Genomic DNA, 22,411 nt, shown 5'->3' on the forward strand with positions numbered 1-22,411 from the left:
GACGGTCCTGGCGCTTGCTGGACTTTCTTGGGCGCCCTGAAGCCTTCTTCACAACAATTGAACCGCTCTCCTTGAAGTTCTTGATGATCCGATAAATGGTTGATTTAGGTGCAATCTTATTGGCAACAATATCCTTGCCTGTGAAGCCCTTTTTGTGCAAAGCAATGATGACAGCACATGTTTCCTTGTAGGTAACCATGACTGACAGAGGAAGAACAAGGATTCCAAGCACCACCCTCCTTTTGAAGCTTCCAGTCTGTTATTCGAACTCAAACAGCATGAGAGCGTGATCTCCAGCCATGTCCTCGTCAACACTCATACCTGTGTTAACGAAAGAATCACTGACATGATGTCAGCTGGTCCTTTTGTGGCAGGGCTGAAATGCAGTGGAAATGTTTTTGGGGATTCAGTTCATTTGCATGGCCAAGAGGGACTTTGCAATTAATAGCAATTCATCTGATCACTCTTCATAACATTCTGGAGTAGATGCAAATTGTCATCATACAAACTGACAACAGAAGACTTTGTGAAAATTAATTTGTGTCATTCTCAAAACTTTTGGCCACGACTGTATTCTGGATAGGGCAGGTACTTTTGTGTAGTACCTTACCCTAGAAGTGAGGACGGAGATAAAAGTAACATAATATTCAGTGCGGTGTAATTTGACTATAATGAAGTCTGTTTCTTGTGAGGTTATCTTTCCTCAGTTAAAGAGCGCTGTGAAAGCCTATCTACATATGAAGAGGTTCCCATGAAGAGCAGTGGTTCTCAGTCCTTGTCCTGGGGACTCAAAGGGGTGACCGCTGTTTTTGTCTCAGCACTGCACAGCTGACTCAAATGATCAACTCATCATCAAGCTTCGAGTGGTATTTATGTATTCATTTGTGATGCTATCCTTGATATGATCCTGTTATTGTCACATGCACATACAGTGGGGCAAAAAAGTATTTAGTCAGCCACCAATTGTGCAAGTTCTCCCACTTAAAAAGATGAGGCCTGTAATTTTCATCATAGGTACACTTCAACTTCAAAAATCCAGAAAATCACATTGTAGGATTTTTAATGAATTTATTTGCAAATTAAAAAAATTATTTTTTGCCCCACTGTATGTGTGCCCATGCATCTATCAATCCAATGTTATTATGCTTTAGTAATCCACAATGACCTGGTGATGTAAAAGTCAAATAATTACATTATCTTCCATATTCCTAGATACCTTGTAACTGGAGATTCCTTCAAAACGATTGACTACAGTTAACGTGTAGGGCACTGCAAGGTTGGGTGACCAGGGCCATCTGGGAATGCCTCCTGGAGGAATTCAGGTGTGTGAAGGCTACCTGTGTCCTGCATAACTTCATGAGGATGGACACGAGAACAAGGAGGGGATCTGCAGCTCGCCGCCATGTGCCAGAGAAGTCTGCTGCTCTGCAGGATGTTTCAAGGATGAGGTCCAACAACGCAGCAAGAGGCAATCTGTGTACAGGAGATCTTCACCTCCTACTTCTTTGAAGAGGGTGCTGTTCCCTGGGAACACCATAGACTACACTATGCACAACCAAAGGCTCTTTTAAGAGCCATTCACATTGCAATAAGAGTATTTTTCCATTTACTTATGTCAACTGCAGTTATTCAGTTCCCAGTTTCTCTCCCTTTGATTTCTTCTTCTCAGGTGAGGATGCTGTGATGTCTGTACAAAAACAAAGAGACACCCTATAACCCACACCCATTTATCAATCTGATTGGATTGTGTTATGCAGTAAGCAGGCTCATGTGTAATACTGTGGCTCCTTCCACCTTCAAAGAATAGGCAAGAGGGCCAACCATGGAGAATAGTAAAACACTAAATTATTTCTATAACTATGCTATATTGTTTGTCCTCGTGTGTCTGTTTGTTTTGCAGCATAAAGTACTCTGCAGCCAGCGTGGTGCGGACACCAGGTGAGGCCACACACAGATTCATGTTGAACACTGTCTCTTTAACTACCTTATTTTATCAATAACAGTCTCTCTCCTTCATCCCTCTCTCCTCTTCTTCCTAAATCCTCAAGGTTATATCAGCTGTGTTGGTGAACCCCTTCCGCAACTGAACTGGCTAAATAGAGGGCACAGCATGATCAGAGGTGAGAGATCACTTGGTCAGGTCAACAGGAACATTTATTAAAGAGATGCTTTACATTGATAAACAGAAAGAGATGCTGTAGTCCCAGAGTTAATGATCAAAGGTCAGTTTTGCATTTCACCTCCTGATTATGACTAACAATGTTAGAATGAAAAAATAACACAAGGCTAAAACATGCTCTCTCTCCATCTGTCTCTCGTCCTTAGTTATGTTTTGATGTGAGAGAGGATGCCATTCCCCCGTCCCATCATCGCCAGCTCACCTGCTTTTAAGATAAACTTCGGGCCGACTAGACGCTATTATGTAATTGTGACGAACAGAGAATATTTGGGTAGCACTGGGATTCAATTCAATATGCTGCCTTTCCTGCTCCTATATTCTTATACCTCTCACCTCCTTTCTTCCTCTGTTTTTATAAATGCACAAGAGATGTGCATTGAAGAACAGATTGAACTTGTATTTATAATACTACAATTATAAATGCATGCATTTATAACACTTGGATAATTTACTTCTTTCAAAACGTTTCACATTCTCTACTGGTTGAAATACTAAACATATCCTGTGTTAATCAGATCAATGCAGATGAAGGGCATTAGATATTGCAATTAACTGGTTTTAGAGTATTTACATGATGCATAGGAAGTGTAGTGTTCTGCTGTTTAAATCATATATGAATTGTAAATCAGCCATTAACTAGTTAAATCCTTTTTCTAGTCTATTCATTACAATGTGTATCCATTGTCCCAGGACCAAGATTAGTAAACACTGTTGAAGTGTATACTGCAATTGTAATACATGCATGCAGACACATCATTCAAAGACTGGAATTTGATACTCCTGGTATTGGATATGACTGAAATAATCTCAGACACTCATACCTGAAATGCACCTTTATTTGCCAAGGTAGAATACATGATCAGTGAATATATTAAATGTACAGGCTACAGTGTGGGGATGGATCTCATGCATGGTAATAACTACATGTATATACGACTTGCATCCTTGGCACAAAGTTATATTATATTCTACTCAATCCACAGGCTTCATTAAAATATCAACTTCAAAACCGTCTGAATGACAACTTGCTATGACAGCTGAGGTTCATAGCTAGGTTCTGAACTAATATGTATACCAATTGTTTGGGTCCATACACAGATCAGCTAAATAACTAGCTACACAGCCTTACAAGTATTTGTATCCTCCACTGCACAATAAGCAAGAACATAATAACTACGTTACTTCATCTTTCTGCATTGCATGGCAAATATCAGCAAGGCAAGCTTCCAAAATTGTACGTTCAATTTGCAGTAAATGCTTTAGCTAGTGTTAGAGTTGCGTAAATTCGAATCTGGTATCAGGATAAATATAACACTGAGTCACCGATTGTATACTATGTATTTTTTATTAGCTAAGTAATAAGTGGCAAAGGCGTGGGCGTGGTTTAAAGTTGCCCAGCCTATCGCAGGCGCTCAGGTGGGTCCCCGCCTCTTGGCGCTTCTTGGAGTCCTAACTCCGTCGATGTATAGATTCCTACTGTTCTGGTATCACCCCCTAGTTATAACAGTTGCTCAGTTCCTGCTATTGTGTTGTTCAGTATTTTTCCATCTCAGTTAAACCTTGTGATGACCAACTTTGTAAGATACAGCAAGTCACACCATGTGCTCAATATTGTTACATACAAACACAAGGACAAAGCATCTGCTGGGCTGTTATCTACAGTTTTGTAACATGCAGGTCACACCATGTTACTCAGTTCTTGTCACACACAAACAGGCAAGTAGCAAGCAGTTGTTTAATCTCATAATGATGCTCCAGTGCACAAATGCAGACACCTCACACAACCAACATCAGATAATATTTAATCATATATATGCTAATAGCTATAATGTAAAATACAGGATCCCACACTAGCTAGATTCTTTACATCCACTGTTTCACATTACGACAGCCTGGTTTGCTGGTTGTTTCAGGAGTCCCTAAGACATTAAACCAGAATTACAATTTCATACGCATGTCACAACACCCGTAAAGCTAGCTGACTAATGTTAGCTAGCTTATTCGAGATTTTCGGAAATTAACTTTATAAGAAAATATGCATAATAGTTTCTCTAGAATACTGCAAAGATGTACAGTACTCTCCCAAACGGAGGACCTGTCAGATACTCACTGCAGAGTTGGAGAAGGCAATGGATTCGATCTCCACATCCCCAGACACGAAGATGGTGTCCACTTGGGTGATTGACATCCGGTGCAGGTACTCCATGAAGTGGGCACCATTCACAATCACCTGGGATAAGATCGGATTTAGGAGAGACAAGAAATCAATGGCACATGGAGAAACAAATTATGGTTTGAATCTTTTTTGCTTTAGAATATTGATACAATTCAATAAGTCAACAGTAAAACCAAAATGTGTAGCTTAAGTATAAGTGATAAAAGTCTACTGACCGAATATGTATCTCGGTTGACCAGGAACAGGAGGGTAAATCTTTCCTCCTGGGTCATGGGTATATAATATTTACGCTCCTCTGGGCCCCACTTAGAGCTCAGCATGGTGTTGCAGGCCACATGGTGTTTGGATTCATCATATCGGGGGTTGAAGTGGAGGGCTACGTCAGGTTTTTCTTTTGAGCCACATTGCAAATTCACATGAAACCTAGAGAGAAGAAATGGGGCCATATTTTAAAGTGATTAGGTTTAACAAGATCCCTTCTGTGCTGATAGTGAGTGACAAGACTGAACAAAAAAATACATGGCTGTCCTAGTGAAAAAGAGATATGCACTACTAGGTAGGTCTACCTCTTGGCATTTGGCAGGACTCTCCCTGTCACAGTGATGGTCTTCCCCTCATGCAGACCTCCCTGGATACAGCCAGTGAATGGCACGCTCTAGGACATGAAGCAAAGAAACAACACTTGACCAGGCTGGGTGTCTCATTTCTTTCACCAGCTAGTAGCCAGGTAGTCTGCCTGATTAGGTTAGGGACTTTGCAATAGATTTAGTTGAAAACTTTAAATGTTCACAATGGCTACATCAAGCATTCTGTAACCTATAACAATCTAAGGTGGGTTGCACCAACATGGATTAACTCATAAACTTGTGTAGCAGGCTCAAGGGTGTGGGGTTTCCACGTCACAATGTTCAATAACAAAACATGCACCAGTAGCACAACTAGAACACAAATTGGGAGTTTATTAGGGATTTTTGTACACGGGTGAAGAAGGGGAATTCATCAATTACTTCAGTCCAGAACCTGTTCTCGTTGTCCGTTCCATTCTTCAGGGGTAATCCTTAAAATCGGACCCTCAGCCAATCCGGTTTGGTACACAAAAGGGGGTAATCCAACAGTCTGGGTCACAACAGGTAATCTCACAGCCACTGTTCTCACTTCTCCCACTCGGCATATCACACATGTCTCTCTCCATTGTCTGCCCCTTTGTGCAGGCTGCTTCCTCCTTTATCCCCAAGCACTCCCTGGCTTAATGAGCGACAGCCTCGCCTATATTTATGTTTTATTTTATTTCACCTTTATTTAACCAGGTAGGCCAGTTGAGAACAAGCAATTCGACACAATACAACAACACAGAGTTACACATGGAATAAACAAAACATAGTCAATAATACGGTAGAACAAAGAAAACAAAAAGTCTATATACAGTGAGTGCAAATGAGGTAAGATAAGGGAGTTAAGGCAATAAATAGGCCATGGTGATGAAGTAATTATAATATAGCAATTAAACACTGGAATGGTAGATGTGCAGAAGATGAATGTGCAAGTAGAGATACTGGGGTGCAAAGGAGCAAGATAAATAAATAAATAAATACAGTATGGGAATGAGGTAGGTAGATAATGGGCTGTTTACAGATGGGCTATGTACAGGTGAAATATCAGATATAGCCCTTGGTTCACTCCAGACCTGATTTCCCTTGACCAGCACAAAAACATCCTGTGGCGTACTGCATTAGCATCGAATAGCCCCCTTGATATGCAACTTTTCAGGGAAGTTAGGAACCAATATAGACAGGCAGTTAGGAAAGCAAAGGCTAGCTTTTTCAAACAGAAATTTGCATCCTGTAGCACAAACTCAAAAAAGTTATGGGACACTGTAAAGTCCATGGAGAATAAGAGCACCTCCTTCCAGTTGCCCACTGCACTGAGGCTAGGAAACACTGTCACCATCGTTAAATCCACGATAATTGAAAATTTAAACAAGCATTTTTCAACAGCTGCCCATGCTTTCCACCTGATTACCCCTACCCCAGTCAACAGCCCTGCACCTCCCACAGCAACTCGCCCAAGCATCCCCCATTGCTCCTTCACCCAAATTCAGATAGCTGATGTTGTCAAAGAGCTGCAAAATCTGGACCACTACAAATTAGCCAGGCTAGACAATCTGTACCCTATCTTTCTAAAATTATCTGCCGAAATTGTTGCAAGCCCTATGACTAGCCTGTTCAACCTCTCTTTCGTATCGTCTGAGATACCCATAGATTGGAAAGCTGCCGCGGTCATCCCCCTCTTCAAAGGGGGAGACACTCTAGACCCAAACTGCTACAGACCTATATCTATCCTACCCTGCCTTTCTAAGGTCTTTGAAAGCCAAGTTAACAAACAGATCACCGACCATTTCGAATCCCACCGGACCTTCTACGCTATACAATCTGGTTTCCGAGCTGGCCATGGGTGCACCTCAGCCATGCTCAAGGTCCTAAACGATATCATAACAGTCATCGATAAGAGACAATACTGTGCAGCTGTATTCATCGACCTGGCCAAGGCTTTCGACTCTGTCAATCACCACATTCTTATCGTTACACTCAACAGCCTTGGTTTCTTAGATGATTGCCTCGCCTAGTTCACCAACTACTTCTCTGATAGAGTTCAGTGTGACAAATTGAAGGGCCTGTTGTCCGGACCTCTGGCAGTCTCTATGGGGGTGCCACATGGTTCAATTCTCAGGCCGACTCTCTTCTCTGTATACATCAATTATCTCTCTTGCTGATAGTGATTCTCTGATCCACCTCTACGCAGACGACACCATTCTGTATACTTCTGGCCCTTCTCTGGACACTGTGTTAACTAACCTACAGATGAGCTTCAATGCCATACAACTCTCCTTCCGTGGCCTCCAACTGCTCTTAAATGCAAGTAAAACTAAATGCATGCTTTTCAACTGATAGCTGCCAGCACCTGCCCGCCCATCTAGCATCACTACTCTTTACGATTCTTAGAATATGTGGACAACTACAAAAACCTAGGTGTCTGGTTAGACTGTAACCTCTGCTTCCAGACTCACATTAAGCAACTCCAATCCACAATTAAATCTAGAATCGGCTTCCTATATCACAACAAAGCATCCTTCACTCATGCTGCCAAACATACCCTCGTAAAACTGACCATCCTACTGATCCTTGTCTTCGCCGATGTAATTTACAAAATAGCCTCCAACACTCTACTCAACAAATTGGATGCAGTCTATCACAGTGCCATCTGTTTTGTCACCAAAGCCCCATATACTACCCACCACTGCGACCTGTACGCTCTCGTTGGCTGGCCCTCGCTTCATACTTGTTGCCAAACCCACTGGCTCCAGGACATCTACAAGTCTTTGCTAGGTAAAGCCCCACCTTATCTCAGCTCACTGGTCACCATAGCAGCATCCACTCGCAGCACACGCTCCTGCAGGTATATTTCACTGGTCACCCCCAAAGATAATTCCTCGTTGGCCGCCTTTCCTTCCAGTTCTCTGCTGCCAATGACTGGAACGAACTGCAAAAATCACTGAAGCTGGAGACTCATATCTCCCTCACTAACTTTAAGCACCAGCTGTCAGAGCAGCTCACAGATCACTGCACCTGTACATAGCCCATCTGTAAATAGCCCATCCAACTACCGCATCCCCATACTGTTATTTTGCTCCATTGCACCTCATTATCTCTACTTGCACATTCATCTTCTGCACATCTATCATTCCAGTGTTTCATTGCTATATTGTAATTACTTCACCACTATGGCCTATTTATTGCCTTACCTCTCTTATCTTACCTCATTTGCACATAATTTATGTAGACTTTTCCATTGTATTATTGACTGTATGTTTGTTTATTCCATGTGTAACTCTGTGTTGTTGTTTTTGTCGCACTGCTTTGCTTTATCTTGGCCAGGTCGCAGTTGTAAATGAGAAAGTGTTCTCAACTAGCCTACCTGGTTAAATAAAAAATAAAACATAGATGGCACAGCATGATCAGAGGTTCTAACAATGTTAGAATAAAAACACAAGGCTTAAACATGCTCTTTCTCCATCTGTCTCTCTTCCTTAGATATGTTTTGATGAGAGAGGATGCCACCCCCCAGTCCCATCAGCCACCTCACCCGCTTTTAAGATAAACTTCAGGCCGACTAGACGCAATGATGCAATTGTGATGAACTGAGAGAATATTTGGGGAGCACTGTGATTCATAAATTGTATGCTCCCTTCCCTGCTCCTATGTTCTTACCTCTTTCCCTTTCTGTCTCTTACACCTCTCACCTCCTTTCTTCCTCTGTTTTTATAATGCACAACAGATGTGCATTGAAATACAGATTGAACTTGAATTTACAATATTACAATTATATTTATAATGTATGTATTTATAACACTTGGATAATGAACTTCTTTCAATAAAGAGTTTCACATTCTTTACTGGTTGAAATACTAAACATATCCTGTGTTTATCAGATCAATGCAAATGAAGGGCATTAGATATTGTGATTAACTGGTTTTAGAGTATTTACATGATGCATAGGAAGTGTAATGTTCTGTTTAAATATATATGTGAATTACAAATCAGCCTTTAAGTAGTTAAATCCTTTTTCTAGTCGTAGGGAACCATGTGTAACCACTGTCCTGGGACCAAGATTGGTAAACACTGTTGAAGTGTATAATTGTAATGCAGACACAGCATCATTCAAACACTGGAATTTGATACTCCTGGTATGGATATGACTGAAATAATCTCAAAGACATTCATACCTGAACTGCACCTTTATTTTCCAAGGTAGAGTACATGATCAGTGAATATATTAAATGTACAGGTTACAATACAGGTATTTGTATCCTCCACTGCACAATAAGCAAGAACATAATAACTACGTTACTTCATCTTTCTGTATTGCATGGCAAATATCAGCAAGGCAAGCTTCCAAAATTGTACATTCAATTTGCAATAAATGCTTTAGCTAGCTAGATTATTTACATCCACTGATTCACATTACGACAGCCTGGTTTGCTGGTTGTTTCAGGAGTCCCTAAACCATTAAACAACCAGAATTACAATTTCATACGCATGTCACAACTCCCATAAAGCTAGCTGGCTAATGTTAGCTAGTCAGCTAGTTTGCTAAATCGAGATGATCGAAAATTAACTTTATGATAAAAAAAATAAGTATAATAGTTTGTCTCTACATGAACTAACATATTCCTGTTATATTTAATATAAGTATACATGCAATCATAATTGACTGTAGCGCATATGAAGCACCCACACGTTACCGGTGGCTGACACCGTTCATCCCGCGATGATTGTGTTAATTAACATCGTAAGTTAGTTTTAACGTGCATTATAGTCATTGATATTTACCAGTTATTTATGTTTACTAAATATCGGTGGGCCGAGTTGTCCGTCGTCATCATAAGGGTAAAGGAGAGGGGCAAACTGCTGGGGAACCATCTCTCAAATCTTCTGGGAGAGAGGATCAATTCTCTTGGACGGAGGCCCCCTCCGGTCTGAAATAGCACTCGCCTCTGCTGCATCCTTTTTTTGCTTTTGCTTTCGCTTTCGCTTCGCGTTTTTCCAGCACACCTTCATTTGATTTGGGTTCCTTTTTTCTTTAATCCGTGTCGATCCATTAAATCTGTGGCATAAAATGGCCCAGGTGTCTTCCTCATTTTTGACAGTCGTGTTGTCTGTCTTTTTATCCTCCAGTACATTACTAAATTCCTCCATCAGTTCCCATCAGTTCCGACGAGGTTTTCATAAACGGAGAAATGTGAACAACTTTAACAAGCCATGATCAGGTGTGTAGCTGACAAATGATACATGCCCAAATAAGTAATGACAATAATACATTGTATTTAATGCTAGCTAGCTTTGTTTATAAACTAGCTAGCTACAGTAGCTAACGAATTAGTTATATGTCTAGTACTGTAAAAATAAAAAATAAAATCAGCCAACCCATGAGATCCTTTCACGAAGGAGTTGCAATAGTTCAAACGTTACATTGTTATTATTTTATCAAGGAGCAGTAATTTTGTGGCCTCATTTGTCAAGTAGGCTAGCTACTTCGTTTCAACTCAAGAACAAACTCATATATTGGTGCAACACGTCACTAATCATAGTTTAAACCGTTAATTGTAGATTTACTGAGCCAGATTTAAAATGAAGTGGTGCCACACATCTCTGATTAATTATAAACCTAGATTTACAAAACATAGATTAGCTCTAATCCTAGATGAATTAAAACCATGTTGGTGCAACCCACCCTAAAAGGTTATAGTTTCCTTTTTTCTTACCTTCTTTCATTGATTATATCAATCACTTAAGTTTTTAGGTGTCAAGGGTGGATATGAAAATGACAGGAAATATAGACAGACCTATTCAATGTTTTTCAGTCCTGTTCCTGAGGAACCCATTTTTATTCTAGTCCACTAAATGCATCACTAACAAACCCATTTCACCTGATTTTAGTTGCATCGGATGTGCTAGAGCGTGCTGGGCTAGAGGAAAATCTGTGGGTCCAGAATATAAAAATATTGTGGAACATTACACCAAAAATAAGTATCAAAATGACTCCCAAAACTCACACATAGTGGGGCCTGAAAAGTACATGTAAATAATGTCAAAGTAGAATTGTTACCGGATTGCAGAAGGGTTGCTGATAATCCATGCTGCAGTGTGGCTCTGATTTGTCGGTTTGACTTTATGGTGAATCTAGAGAGTGCACCGCGTAGACGTTCGGTGGTTCTTTTCTGGCACTTTTATACATTTCTCTCACAATGACTCATGCGGTCATCATTGTTTTACACTAATTGAAACACGGTCAAGCCATCCGCTTTTCTTTTTGCACTCTCTCTATACACTCTCAAACCCAGATCAATGAATCCCTACCACTGTGTCGCTGAGTCATCATAATGTTTTAGCAAATGTACATTATACAAGGGGCAGTGGTAGACATAATGTAAGTCACCTAATTTATGTCCCTCTAAGTTCCCAAATGCCTCTGCTGATGCTACAGCTATTATATGCCGCAATCACGTGACTATGAACCAGTTTGCCGCAATCACGTGTCTATGAACCAGATTAATGCTGTTAGCACTGAGGCGGTGTGCCCTAGTAGGAAGTCCACTGTGTGCAGCTCACCATACACTAACATAAATAACATGAGAATATCTACTTCTGCTAAGCTTCCCAGTAAAGCAATGAAAACAAGCAAGCATCCCAGAAAAGTGCTCAAAATAGCCTACATTAACATATGTAGCAGGGTTCATGAAATTAATAACTTGCAAGTAGCAGACGACATTCATATTCTGACCATCTCTGAAACACACTTAGACAATACCTTTGATGATAAAGTGGTAGCAATACAAGGTCATAACATTTACAGAAAATACAGAAATGCCAGTGGTGGAGATGTTGCTGTTTATATTCAGAACCACATTCCTGTAAAGATTAGAGAGGATCTTTTATTTAACAAATTCTTATTTACAATGACAACCCACTGCTCCCTGGTAGGCTAACTGCCTTGTTCAGCGGCAGAACAACAGATTTTTTACCTTGTCAGCTCAGGGATTCAATCCATTATAGGAATTTTGACTCGTCAACTATTTCTCTATATACCATTTGTATTTCATATACCTTTTGACTATTGGATGTTCTTATTGACACTTTAGTGTTGCCAGCCTAATCTCGGGAGTTGATAGGCTTGAAGTCATAAATAGCGCTGTGCCTCAAGCATTGCTAAGAGCTGCTGCCAAACGCAGTAAAGTGTTGTTTGAATGAATGCTTACGAGCTTGCTGCTGCCTACTACCGCTCAGACTGCTCTATCAAATATCAAATCATAGACTTAATTATAATATAATAAAAACACAGAAATACGAGTCTTTGGTCATTAATATGGGAAAATCTGGAAACTATCATCTATAAAACATAACGCGTATTCTTTCAGTGAAATATGGAACCGTTATGTATTCTATCGAACGGGTGGCATCCCTAAGTCTATATATTGATGTTACATTGCACAGCCTTCAATGTTATGTCATAATTATGTAAAATTATGTAAAATGAATTATGGTCTTTGTTAGGAAGAAATGGTCTTCACACAGTTTGCAACAAGCCAGGAGGCCAGACTGCGGTATGTATCCTGACTGCTTGCACTGAACGCAAGAGAAGTGACTAAATGTCCCTAGTTAATATTGCCTGCTAACATGAATTTCTTTTAACTAAATATGCAGGTTTAAAAATATATACTTATGTGTATTGATTTTAAGAAAGGCATTGATGTTTATGGTAAGGCACATTTGTGCAACGACTGTGCTTTTTTTGCAAATGTGCTTTTGTTAAATCATCACAAGTTAGTGTTATATAAATATTCATACACATAGCTCATATAAACAAAGACATTCCGTCGTAAGAACACATACACCCAGCCATAAGACTGACCCCCTCTTCCTTATATAAACACACATCTCATCTCCCTCTAACTGGCCGGTCCCAAGAGCAAAGAACTTTTGCTGTGCACCAATGGGGCCCGCTCTGGCTAGAGCAAGGCCCGCCTCCAACCCTCCGACCAGTCAAGAAGACCGAAACGACAAGACTCCACCTACTTTATTCTATGTATAAAAATGTATGTAACCATTGTATAGGCCTCTTTTTCACCTGGCTCCTTGCCGAGTTATGTGAACTAGGTCCGTGCACGTAAAACTGCGGGACAAGATATCTCTGACTCATTAAAACTGTCTTTTGTTACAACTGAAATCCACTCTGTCCAGCGTCCGTGATTTGGTCTCAACTCTCCAGTATTTCAACACTAACATTAGGCAAAGTTGAAGTAGGCTGTGATTCAATGATAAATTAACAGGCACCAAATTGATTATATGCAACGCAGGACAAGCTATTTAAGCTAGTGATATCATCAACCATGTGTAGCTAACTAGTGATTATGTGAAGATTGATTGTTTTTATTTGATAAGTTTAATGCTAGCTAGCAACTAACCATGGCTCCTTGCAGCCACAAGGTCCTTTTGATGCTGCACTCACGTAACAGGTGTTCACAGCCTGCCACGCTGTCTCCTCGTGGATTGCAATGTCCTCGTGGATTGCAATGTAATCAGCCATAATCAGCATCCAAAAAGGCTGATTACGATTTGTTATAAAAACAAAAAAATCGGCCCTAATTAATCGACCATGCCTAACTAGTCTCCTAGTCCCAGTCGCTGAAAAACATCCCCACAGTTTAATGCTGCCATCACCGTAGGGATGGTGCCAGGTTTCCTCCAGACGTGATGCTTGGCATCAGTTAGCCTATCAGAAGCTTCCAAAGCCATGATGGAATTTTCTGGAATTTTCCAAAAATTTGTGGAGTTGTTGAAAAACGATCACTTAGATAGCACACAGGTGGACTTTAACTAATTTTGTGACTTCTGAAGGTAATTGGATGCACCAGATCTTATTTAGGGGCTTCATAACAAAGGGGGTGAATACAAATGCACGCACCACTTTTCAGTTTTTTATTTTTTACATTTTATTACATTTTTTAAAATTTCACTTCACTAATTTGGACTATTTTGTATATGTCCATTACATGAAGTCCAAATAAAAATCTATTTAAATTACAGGTTGAAATGCAACAAAATAGGAAAAACGCCAAGAGAGATGTATACTTTCGCAAGGCCCTGGATCACTGCACTCCTCTATAAACTGGTCATCTCTGTTAACCCATCGCAAGACCCACTGGTGATTATTTTTAAAAACCCTCTTAGGCCTCACTTCCCCCTACCTGTGATATCTACTGCAGCCCTCATCCTCCACATACAACACCTGTCTAACATTCTGTTAATGGTCCCCAAAGCACACACCTCCCTGGGTCGCTAGTCTTTTCAGTTTGCTGCAGCTAGCGACCAGAACGAGCTGCAACAAACACTGAAACTGGACAGTTTTATCTCAGTCTCTTCCTTCAAAGACTCAATCATGGACACTCTAACTGACAGTTGTGGCTGCATTGTGTGATGTATTGTTGTCTCTACCTTCAAATCAAATCAATCAAATCAAATTTTATTTGTCACATACACATGGTTAGCAGATGTTAATGCGAGTGTAGCGAAATGCTTGTGCTTCTAGTTCCGACAATGCAGTAATAACCAACAAGTAATCTAGCTAACAATTCCAAAACTACTACCTTATAGACACAAGTGTAAGGGGATAAAGAATATGTACATAAAGATATATGAATGAGTGATGGTACAGAGCGGCATAGGCAAGATACAGTAGATGGTATTGAATGCAGTATATACATATGAAATGAGTATAAACAAAGTGGCATAGTTAAAGTGGCTAGTGATACATGTATTACATAAAGATGCAGTAGATGATATAGAGTACAGTATATACATATACATATGAGATGAATAATGTAGGGTATGTAAACATATTAGGTAGCATTGTTTAAAGTGGCTGGAGTTGAGTCAGTGTGTTGGCAGCAGCCACTCAATGTTAGTGGTGGCTGTTTAACAGTCTGATGGCCTTGAGATAGAAGCTGTGCTGTTGTCTGTGCCCAATAATGTTTGTATCATGTTTTGTTTTGCTGCCATGTGTTGCCACCATGCTGTGTTGTCATGTGTTTCTGCCTTGCTATGTTGTTTTAGGTCTCAATGTTGTGTTTTGTCATATTTCATTTTTTTAAATCCCAGCCTCCGTCCCAGCAAGAGGCCTTTTGGTAGGCCGTCATTGTAAATAAGAAATTGTTCTGGACTGACTTGCCTGGTTAAATAAAGACCATTGGGTTCTTGGTCACATCCCTGACCAAGGCCCTTCTCCCTCGAATAGTCATGGTAGTTCCAAACTTCTTCCATTTAAGAGTAATGGAGGCCACTGGGTTCTTGGGGACCTTCACTATTGCAGAAATGTTTTGGTACCCTACCCCAGATCTGTGCCTTGACACAATCCTGTTTCGGAGCTCTACAGACAATTCCTTCAACCTCATGTCTTGGTTTTGCTCTGACATGCACTATCAACTGTGGGACCTTATATAGACAGGTGTGTGCCTTTCCAAGTCATGTCCAATCAATTGAATTTACCACAGGTGGACTCCAATCAAGTTGAAGAAACGTCTCAAGGATGATCAACGGAAACAGGATGCAGCTGAGCTCAATTTCAAGTGTGATATGCAAATGGTCTGAATACTTATGTAAATAAGTGTTTTTAATTTTTTTTTATAAGTTAGTCAAAATTAAAAACATCTTGCTTTAACAATTTAACTTTTGCTTAACATCACCCCATTAGCTGCCTCACTTTATCCGTGATATCAAAGTATTTTTTGATAAAGCACGAAAATGAAATAAACGATTTGTTATAATTATGGAAGATCGAGTAAGTGTAATTCAAACTGTTTGCTTGGAATAATTTGTAGCTATGGTCTATATCTGTGCGTGAGTGCATCCGACTCAGTTTCCAGAAAACACGCAATATCATAAAGTGTTGTGATTCCACGCATACAAATTCAGGAGGAAACTAAAGAGTGGATGGCTTGACCCAGTTTTGCAAGTGTCGTCTAACTTGGAACGTAGTAATTGAAACGGTGACCCTCAGATAAGATAGCAACTGACACATTTTATGCCAAGTACACCTGCATTGCGCAGCGGCCTTTGCCGATTGGTGATTGCAATTCACTACCCATTGAAATGGTTTCGTTCCATTGTAACCGTTCCTTCGTGAGAATTGATTGGTTAATTGATATGTTACTTTCACATATTACTCTAGGACCAGAAGTATTTAAGGAATTTAAATTGGAAAAGGATCTGAAGGCCACCACATGGGCATACCTGGCTTCACAAGTACCCATTTACACCTAACATTTATTTGGACAGTCCTAGGCCTCTGTCTATCGAGCCCAAACTAGAACCTGCATGGCCTCTTTGGTCCATGGCTGCCTCAGCACCACATCCTAGCTGTTACCTGGTCATATCACCTACCAGTGATGTCACTAGAGTTTCATGGATAGGGTGGCTAACGGTGCATGTACACTAGATAGCGGTGAATTGCCGCTTAGGCCTGCCGTTGTGACTCTTGTGGGCATGCTGGCAGCGCATTCCATTGTGCGTCAATAATTCAGCATAGCAAGTTTGTATGAAGGTCTGGTTAGTAAATAGGTACATAGTCTATAGTAATCTCCTCTAAAACGCTCTGGTGACAAACAAACTTTGCTGCCCTGTTTCCAACTGTCCACATGGCTGGGAGAACCTATTCAAGTAAGTAAATACATTTCAAAAATGTTTTTTTTATTTTTTATAAAAATGAATCTATTATTAGCTAACTAACTACAGTGCAGACTAACTCAAATGAGCTGCTAAATGAGCTAGCTATCTAGCCTACTTCACATACTGTATAGATAGGTAGCTGGTGATATTTAATTTACTTAGCTAGCTAACTTCATATCAGCTAGCTATCTTGATGTATTTATGACTGTAAAAAACTAACTCCAAATGCATTTGTAGGTAGCTAGCTAACAGCCATGGAGGAGGGTGAAAGGATAGCAGCCCCAACTCAAAGTGAGAGAGTAGGCTATTCTGGATAGGGCAGGTACTTTTGTAGTTCCTAACCCTAGAAGTGAGGACGGAGATAATAGTAACATAATATTCAGTGCGATGTAATTTGACTATAATGAAATCTGTTGTGGTTTTCTGTCCTCAGATAGTGAGCTTTGAAAGCCTCTACACATGAAGAGGTCCCAATGAAGAGCAGTGGTTCTCAGTCCTGGGGACTCAAAGGGGTGAAGGTTGTTGTTGTTTTAGCACTGCACAGCTGACTCAAATGATCAACTCATCCTCAAGCTTTGACTGGTATTTATGTATTCATTTGTGATGCTATCCTTGATATGATCCTGTTATTGTCAAATGCACATGTGTGCGCCCATGCATCTATCAATCCAATGTTATCATGATTTGTTATCAGGGATATTATACTTTAGTAATCCACAATGACCTGGTGATGTAAAAGTATAATAACTACATTGTCTTCCATATTCCTACAGATTCAAAACGATTGCCTACATATTCAAAACGATTGCCTACATTTAATGTGTAGGGCACTGCAAGGTTGGGTGACCAGGGCCATCTGGGACTGCCTTCTGGAGGAATTCAGGTGTGTGAAGGCTACCTGTGTCCTGCATAACTTCATGAGGATGGACATGAGGACAAGGAGGGGATCTACAGCTCGCCGCCGTGTGCCAGAGGAGAAGTCTGCTGCTCTGCAGGATGTTTCAAGGATGGGGTCCAACAACGCAGCAAGAGGCTGTGTGCGGGAGATCTTCACCTCCTACTTCTTCAAAGAGGGCTCTGTTCCCTGGCAACACCATAGACTACACTATGCACAACCAAAGGCTCTTTTAAGAGCCATTCACATTGCAATACGAGTATTCTTCCATTTAGTTAGCTATGTCAACTGCAGTTATTCAATTCCCAGTTTCTCTCCCTTCGATTTCTACTTATCAGGTGAGGGTGCTGTTTAGGTAAGGGTGTGACCTCTATACAAAAACAAAACAGGCTGTTTTTAAATGACCCATATTGAAAAAATAGACACCCTATAACTAACACCTACATACTCATGTATGAATCTGATTGATGGATTGTGTTGTGCAGTAAGCAGGCTCAGGTGTATAACTGTGGCTCCTCCCACCTTCAACGAATAGGCAAGAGGGCAAACCATGGAGAATAGTAAAACACTTCATTATTTATTTAACTACGCTATATTGTTTGTCCTCGTGTGTCTGTTTGTTTTGCAGCATAAAGTACTCTGCAGCCACTTAGTGTGTTGTGGACACCAGGTGAGGCCACACACAGATTCATGTTGAACACTGTCTCTTTAACTACCTTATTTTCTCAATAACACTCTCTCTCCTTCTCTTCATCCCTCTCTCCTCTTCTCCCTAAATCCTCTAGGTTATATCAGCTGTGTCGGTGAACCCCTCCCACATCTGAACTGGCTACATAGAGGGCACAGCATGATCAGACATGAGGTCACTTGGTCAGGTCAACAGGAAGTATTAATAAAGAGATGCGTTACATTGAAATACAGAAAGATGCTGTAGTCCCAGACTTAATGATCCAAGGTCAGTTTTGCATTTCACCTCCTAATTATTATGATGACTAACAATGTTAGAATAAAAAATAAAAACACAAGGCATAAACATGCTCTCTCTCCATCTCTCTCATCCTTAGATTTTTTTGATGTGAGAGGTTGCCATACCCATTCGCATCAACACCTCACCCGCTTTTAAGATAAACTTCGGGCCGACTAGACGCAATTATGTTTCTGTGTGTATATATAATATTCAAATCAGCCTTTAACTAGTTAAATCCTTTTTCTAGTCTATTCATTACAATGTGTATCCATTGTCCCAGGACCAAGATTGGGCGATAAGTACAGGAGCAGTGATCTGTGAGCTGCTCTGACAGCTGGTGCTTAAAGCTAGTGAGGGAGATATGAGTCTCCAGCTTCAGAGATTTTTGCAGTTATTTTCAGTCATTGGCAGCAGTGAACTGGAAGGAAAGACGACCAAAGGAGGAATTGGCTTTGGGGGTGACCAGTGATATATACCTGCTGGAGCGTGTGCTACTGTCACGGTGCTGACTTTTGCCCAATACCTGCAGCAAAAGTCTCTACCCCGTCCTCTGGCTAGGCAGAGTACTTTAGGATTTTAGTTACTTCGGAGTAACAAGGGCCTTGCCGTGCGGCCCTACCAACCTTCCTTTTTATTCGTAATGGCCCTTCGCGTGAGTTGGGTTTGTTCCTTTGTTCACATTGTCACTCCCTTATTTTTCCGGTCTAGTATGAGGCCTTGGATAGATATACTCCTATTTAAATATTGTTAAGCGTTATGGATTCCTCCTATATTTCCTTACTTTCAAGTTATCTTTACCTATGTATATATCAATACCTAATAACAACTCCTATTAGTTATTATGCTCGTCAGCTGTTTTGACTATTAAAAATATATTATTGTCCACACAATGAAATATTCTTTAGTGCAATCACTTTAACCTATAGCCAGGGTTACTTTCTGTTCAGTGAGAGTGCCAAAGGCGTTTGCTCTCCAGATCGTTAATCTGGCCTAGTTGTCAGTTTCAAGCTTTTATTTAGTCTGTTTTTTGTCTTATACACATCACAATTCAATGGTTATACAGTTTCTCAATACAACAATAATGCTCAATCAATCCTTAATGCTTTAAGCTATGCAAGATATTGCAAAACTTTAAATGTGTTAATACTTCTAACAATATTGACTAAATGGCAAAAATAGTTAAATTACCTTAAATGCTCAGCCCCTTGGTCACTTTCCTGTAATTGGTATTCTCACAGCTATGACGCTAGATTCCAATATCTTAATACACTTCCAACTCTGTGTATGGACTCAATATATTGTAACTGGTACTTTGCTGTTTCCTTGTATTGCCAATCACATCTGTACCTGATGTCTCACTGAGTGACTGCCACTTCGTCTGTATTCAAGAGGCGTTTAGACCACTGTTTCGTAGACTCAGTCTCGGGGTCACTAAATTCCTCCAAGTATATTCAGATAGTGATCCAATAAGTACTTAGGCAAAATAATCCAGTTCTCAAATATTGTTATAGTCTAACAAAAAGAGTATAGTGCAATAGTAAATTTACCTGTGATGATTCTCCATATGAAGTCTGTCTCATATGTTAATGAGGATCATGCTGTCTTATGATCTCTGTTCTCCTTATATACCTTTTTACAGGGGAAGTTCCCACTGGTGCTGTAGACCTACGTTACCTTAGGCCTGTGTGTTAAACGGAAGCTTCCTATTATTACCATTCAAGGTCATGCACTATTGACTCTCACATTGCTGCTTCCGTGTTGCTGTTGGCTGATTCTACTCAATCATACCAGCTGGTTGTTTCTACCACTGGAGGTGGCGTAGGTGGTATGTCAAGCGTCAGCTGGGAGAAGTCTATGATAGGTATCTCCTCTGCTTCCCCCTGTTGTCCAGTTTCTGCAGGTGCGGTCCATGGTTCCATGAGGTCCCATGAATGCCCTGTGTTGTCCCCATTGCTTGATGGAGTGGGCAGATTCTTTTCGTCTCTTGTCGCACTATGAGTGGGTGCTGCTATGGTGACCAGTGAGCTGAGATAAGGTGTGGCTTTACCTAGCAGAGACTTGTAGATAACCTGTAGCCAGTGGGTTTGGCGACGAGTATGAAGCGAGGGCCAACCAACGAGAGCGTACAGGTCGCAATGGTGGGTAGTGATCGGGGCTTTGGTGACAAAACGGATGGCACTGTGATAGACTGCATCCAGTTTGTTGAGTAGAGTGTTGGAGGCTATTTTATAGATGACATCACTGAAGTCGAGGATAGTTAGGATGGTCAGTTTTTCGAGGGTATGTTTGGCAGCATGAGTGAAGGATGATTTGTTGTGATATAGGAAGCCAATTCTAGATTTAATTTTGGATTGGAGATGCTTAATTTGAGTCTGGAAGGAGAGTTTACAGTATTTGTAGTTGTCCACGTATTCTAAGTCAGAACCGTCCAGAGTAGTGATGCTGGACGGGCGGGCAGGTGCGGGCAGTGATCGGTTGAATAGCATGCATTTAGTTTTCCCTGCGTTTAAGAGCAGTTAGAGGCCACGGAAGAAGAGTTGTATGGCATTGAAGCTCGTCTGGAGGTTAGTTAACAGTGTCCAAAGAGGGGCCAGAAGTATACAGAATTGTGTCGTAGAGGTGGATCAGTCAATCAACAGCAGCAAGAGCAACATCATTGATGTATACAGAGAAGAGAATCGGCCCGAGGATTGAACCCTGTGGCACCCCCATAGAGACAGCCATAGGTCCGGACAACAGGCCCTCCGATTTGACACACTGAACTCTATCAGAGAAGTAGTTGGTAAACCAGGCGAGGAAATCATTTGAGAAACCAAGGCTGTCGAGTCTGCCAATAAGAATGTGGTGATTGAAAGAGTCGAAAGCCTTGGCCAGGTTGATGAATACGGCAGCGACTATATTAAATGTACAGGTTACAGTGTGGGAATGGATCTCATGCATGGTAATAACTACATGTGTGACTTGCATCCTTGGCACAAAGTTATATTATATTCTACTCAATCCACAGGCTTCATTAAATGTCATTCAGACTGTTTTGAAGTTGATACAACTGGCTATGATAGCTGAGGTTCATAGCTAGGTTCTGAACTAATATGGATACCAAATGTTTGGGTCTATACACAGATCAGCTAGATAGCTAGCTACACATCCATAGGCATACAGGTATTTTTATCCTCCGCACAATAAGCCATAACATAGCTAGCCACGTTATTTAATCTTTCTGCATTGTATGGCAAATATCAGCAAGGCAAGCTTACAAAATTGTACATTCAATTTGCAATAAATGCTTTAGCTAGCAAGATTCTTCACATCCACTGATTCACATTATGACAGCCTGGTTTGCTGGTTGTTTCAGGAGTCCTTAAAACATTAAACCAGAATTACAATTTCATATGCATGTCACAACACCCGTAAAGCTAGCCAGCTTGCTGGCTAATGTTAGCTAGTCAGCTATCTTGATAAATCGTGATTTTCATAAATTAACTTTGATTTAAAAAAAAAAAGCCTAATTGTTTGTCTCTACATTAACTATCATATTCCTGTTAACTGTAATTTTTTTTTGCATGATTCGTTATGACATAAATCAGTTACATTTTCTTCCATTCTAGTATTTTTTTCAGCCATCTTTGCTGAAGAAAGCATGCCCCATCAGCATCACCAGCATGCCTGCTAAAGCCCCACTAAAATAGGCCTAGCGACGTCACGGGTACTTACAAAGGACGGCTGGGGGGTGTATGGAGGGGGTGTCTGTAAAATAAACCTTGTACATTACCATCTGAAGAATAGCACCTTTCAGTACATTCTCTAAACTATTTAATTTTGTCAGAGCTTCATTTTCATTTCAGCTTTATTCATATATATATATAATCAATGATTCAACTCCAATAAAATTCCCGAGGATGGGCTCTACGCTACA

The 22,411-nt window shown here is 40.6% G+C and overlaps 1 protein-coding gene and 2 long non-coding RNA genes across 4 annotated transcripts; 1 reads left to right on the plus strand and 2 right to left on the minus strand.

Moving 5' to 3' along the window:
• The first annotated feature begins 1,181 nt into the window (after window positions 1–1,181).
• On the plus strand, window positions 1,182–3,016 carry LOC118966774. The gene is made up of 3 exons (XR_005053662.1): window positions 1,182–1,938; window positions 2,049–2,120; window positions 2,326–3,016. It is a non-coding gene; the product is annotated as an uncharacterized LOC118966774 (long non-coding RNA).
• A 341-nt stretch (window positions 3,017–3,357) lies between these two features.
• LOC110533108 (galectin-9-like) lies at window positions 3,358–22,117 on the minus strand. Of its 2 annotated transcripts, none has more exons than XM_036990249.1 (5): window positions 22,087–22,117; window positions 4,922–5,010; window positions 4,571–4,778; window positions 4,290–4,409; window positions 3,358–4,098 (listed from the first exon to the last, which is right to left on the minus strand). In XM_036990249.1, the coding sequence occupies exons 1-5, from the start codon at window positions 22,096–22,098 to the stop codon at window positions 4,057–4,059; spliced, it is 471 nt and encodes a 156-aa protein (XP_036846144.1). In that variant the 5' UTR covers window positions 22,099–22,117; the 3' UTR covers window positions 3,358–4,056. The 2 variants fall into 2 exon arrangements, with proteins under 2 accessions (XP_036846144.1, XP_036846143.1); XM_036990248.1 differs by lacking the exon at window positions 22,087–22,117 and adding an exon at window positions 11,019–11,407.
• On the minus strand, window positions 9,257–10,087 carry LOC118966773. Its single transcript, XR_005053661.1, has 2 exons — window positions 9,743–10,087; window positions 9,257–9,410 (listed from the first exon to the last, which is right to left on the minus strand). It is a non-coding gene; the product is annotated as an uncharacterized LOC118966773 (long non-coding RNA).
• Window positions 22,118–22,411: the final 294 nt, after the last annotated feature.

This window comes from Oncorhynchus mykiss, chromosome 10, assembly GCF_013265735.2.
Source record: "Oncorhynchus mykiss isolate Arlee chromosome 10, USDA_OmykA_1.1, whole genome shotgun sequence".
Lineage (NCBI taxonomy): Eukaryota > Metazoa > Chordata > Actinopteri > Salmoniformes > Salmonidae > Oncorhynchus > Oncorhynchus mykiss.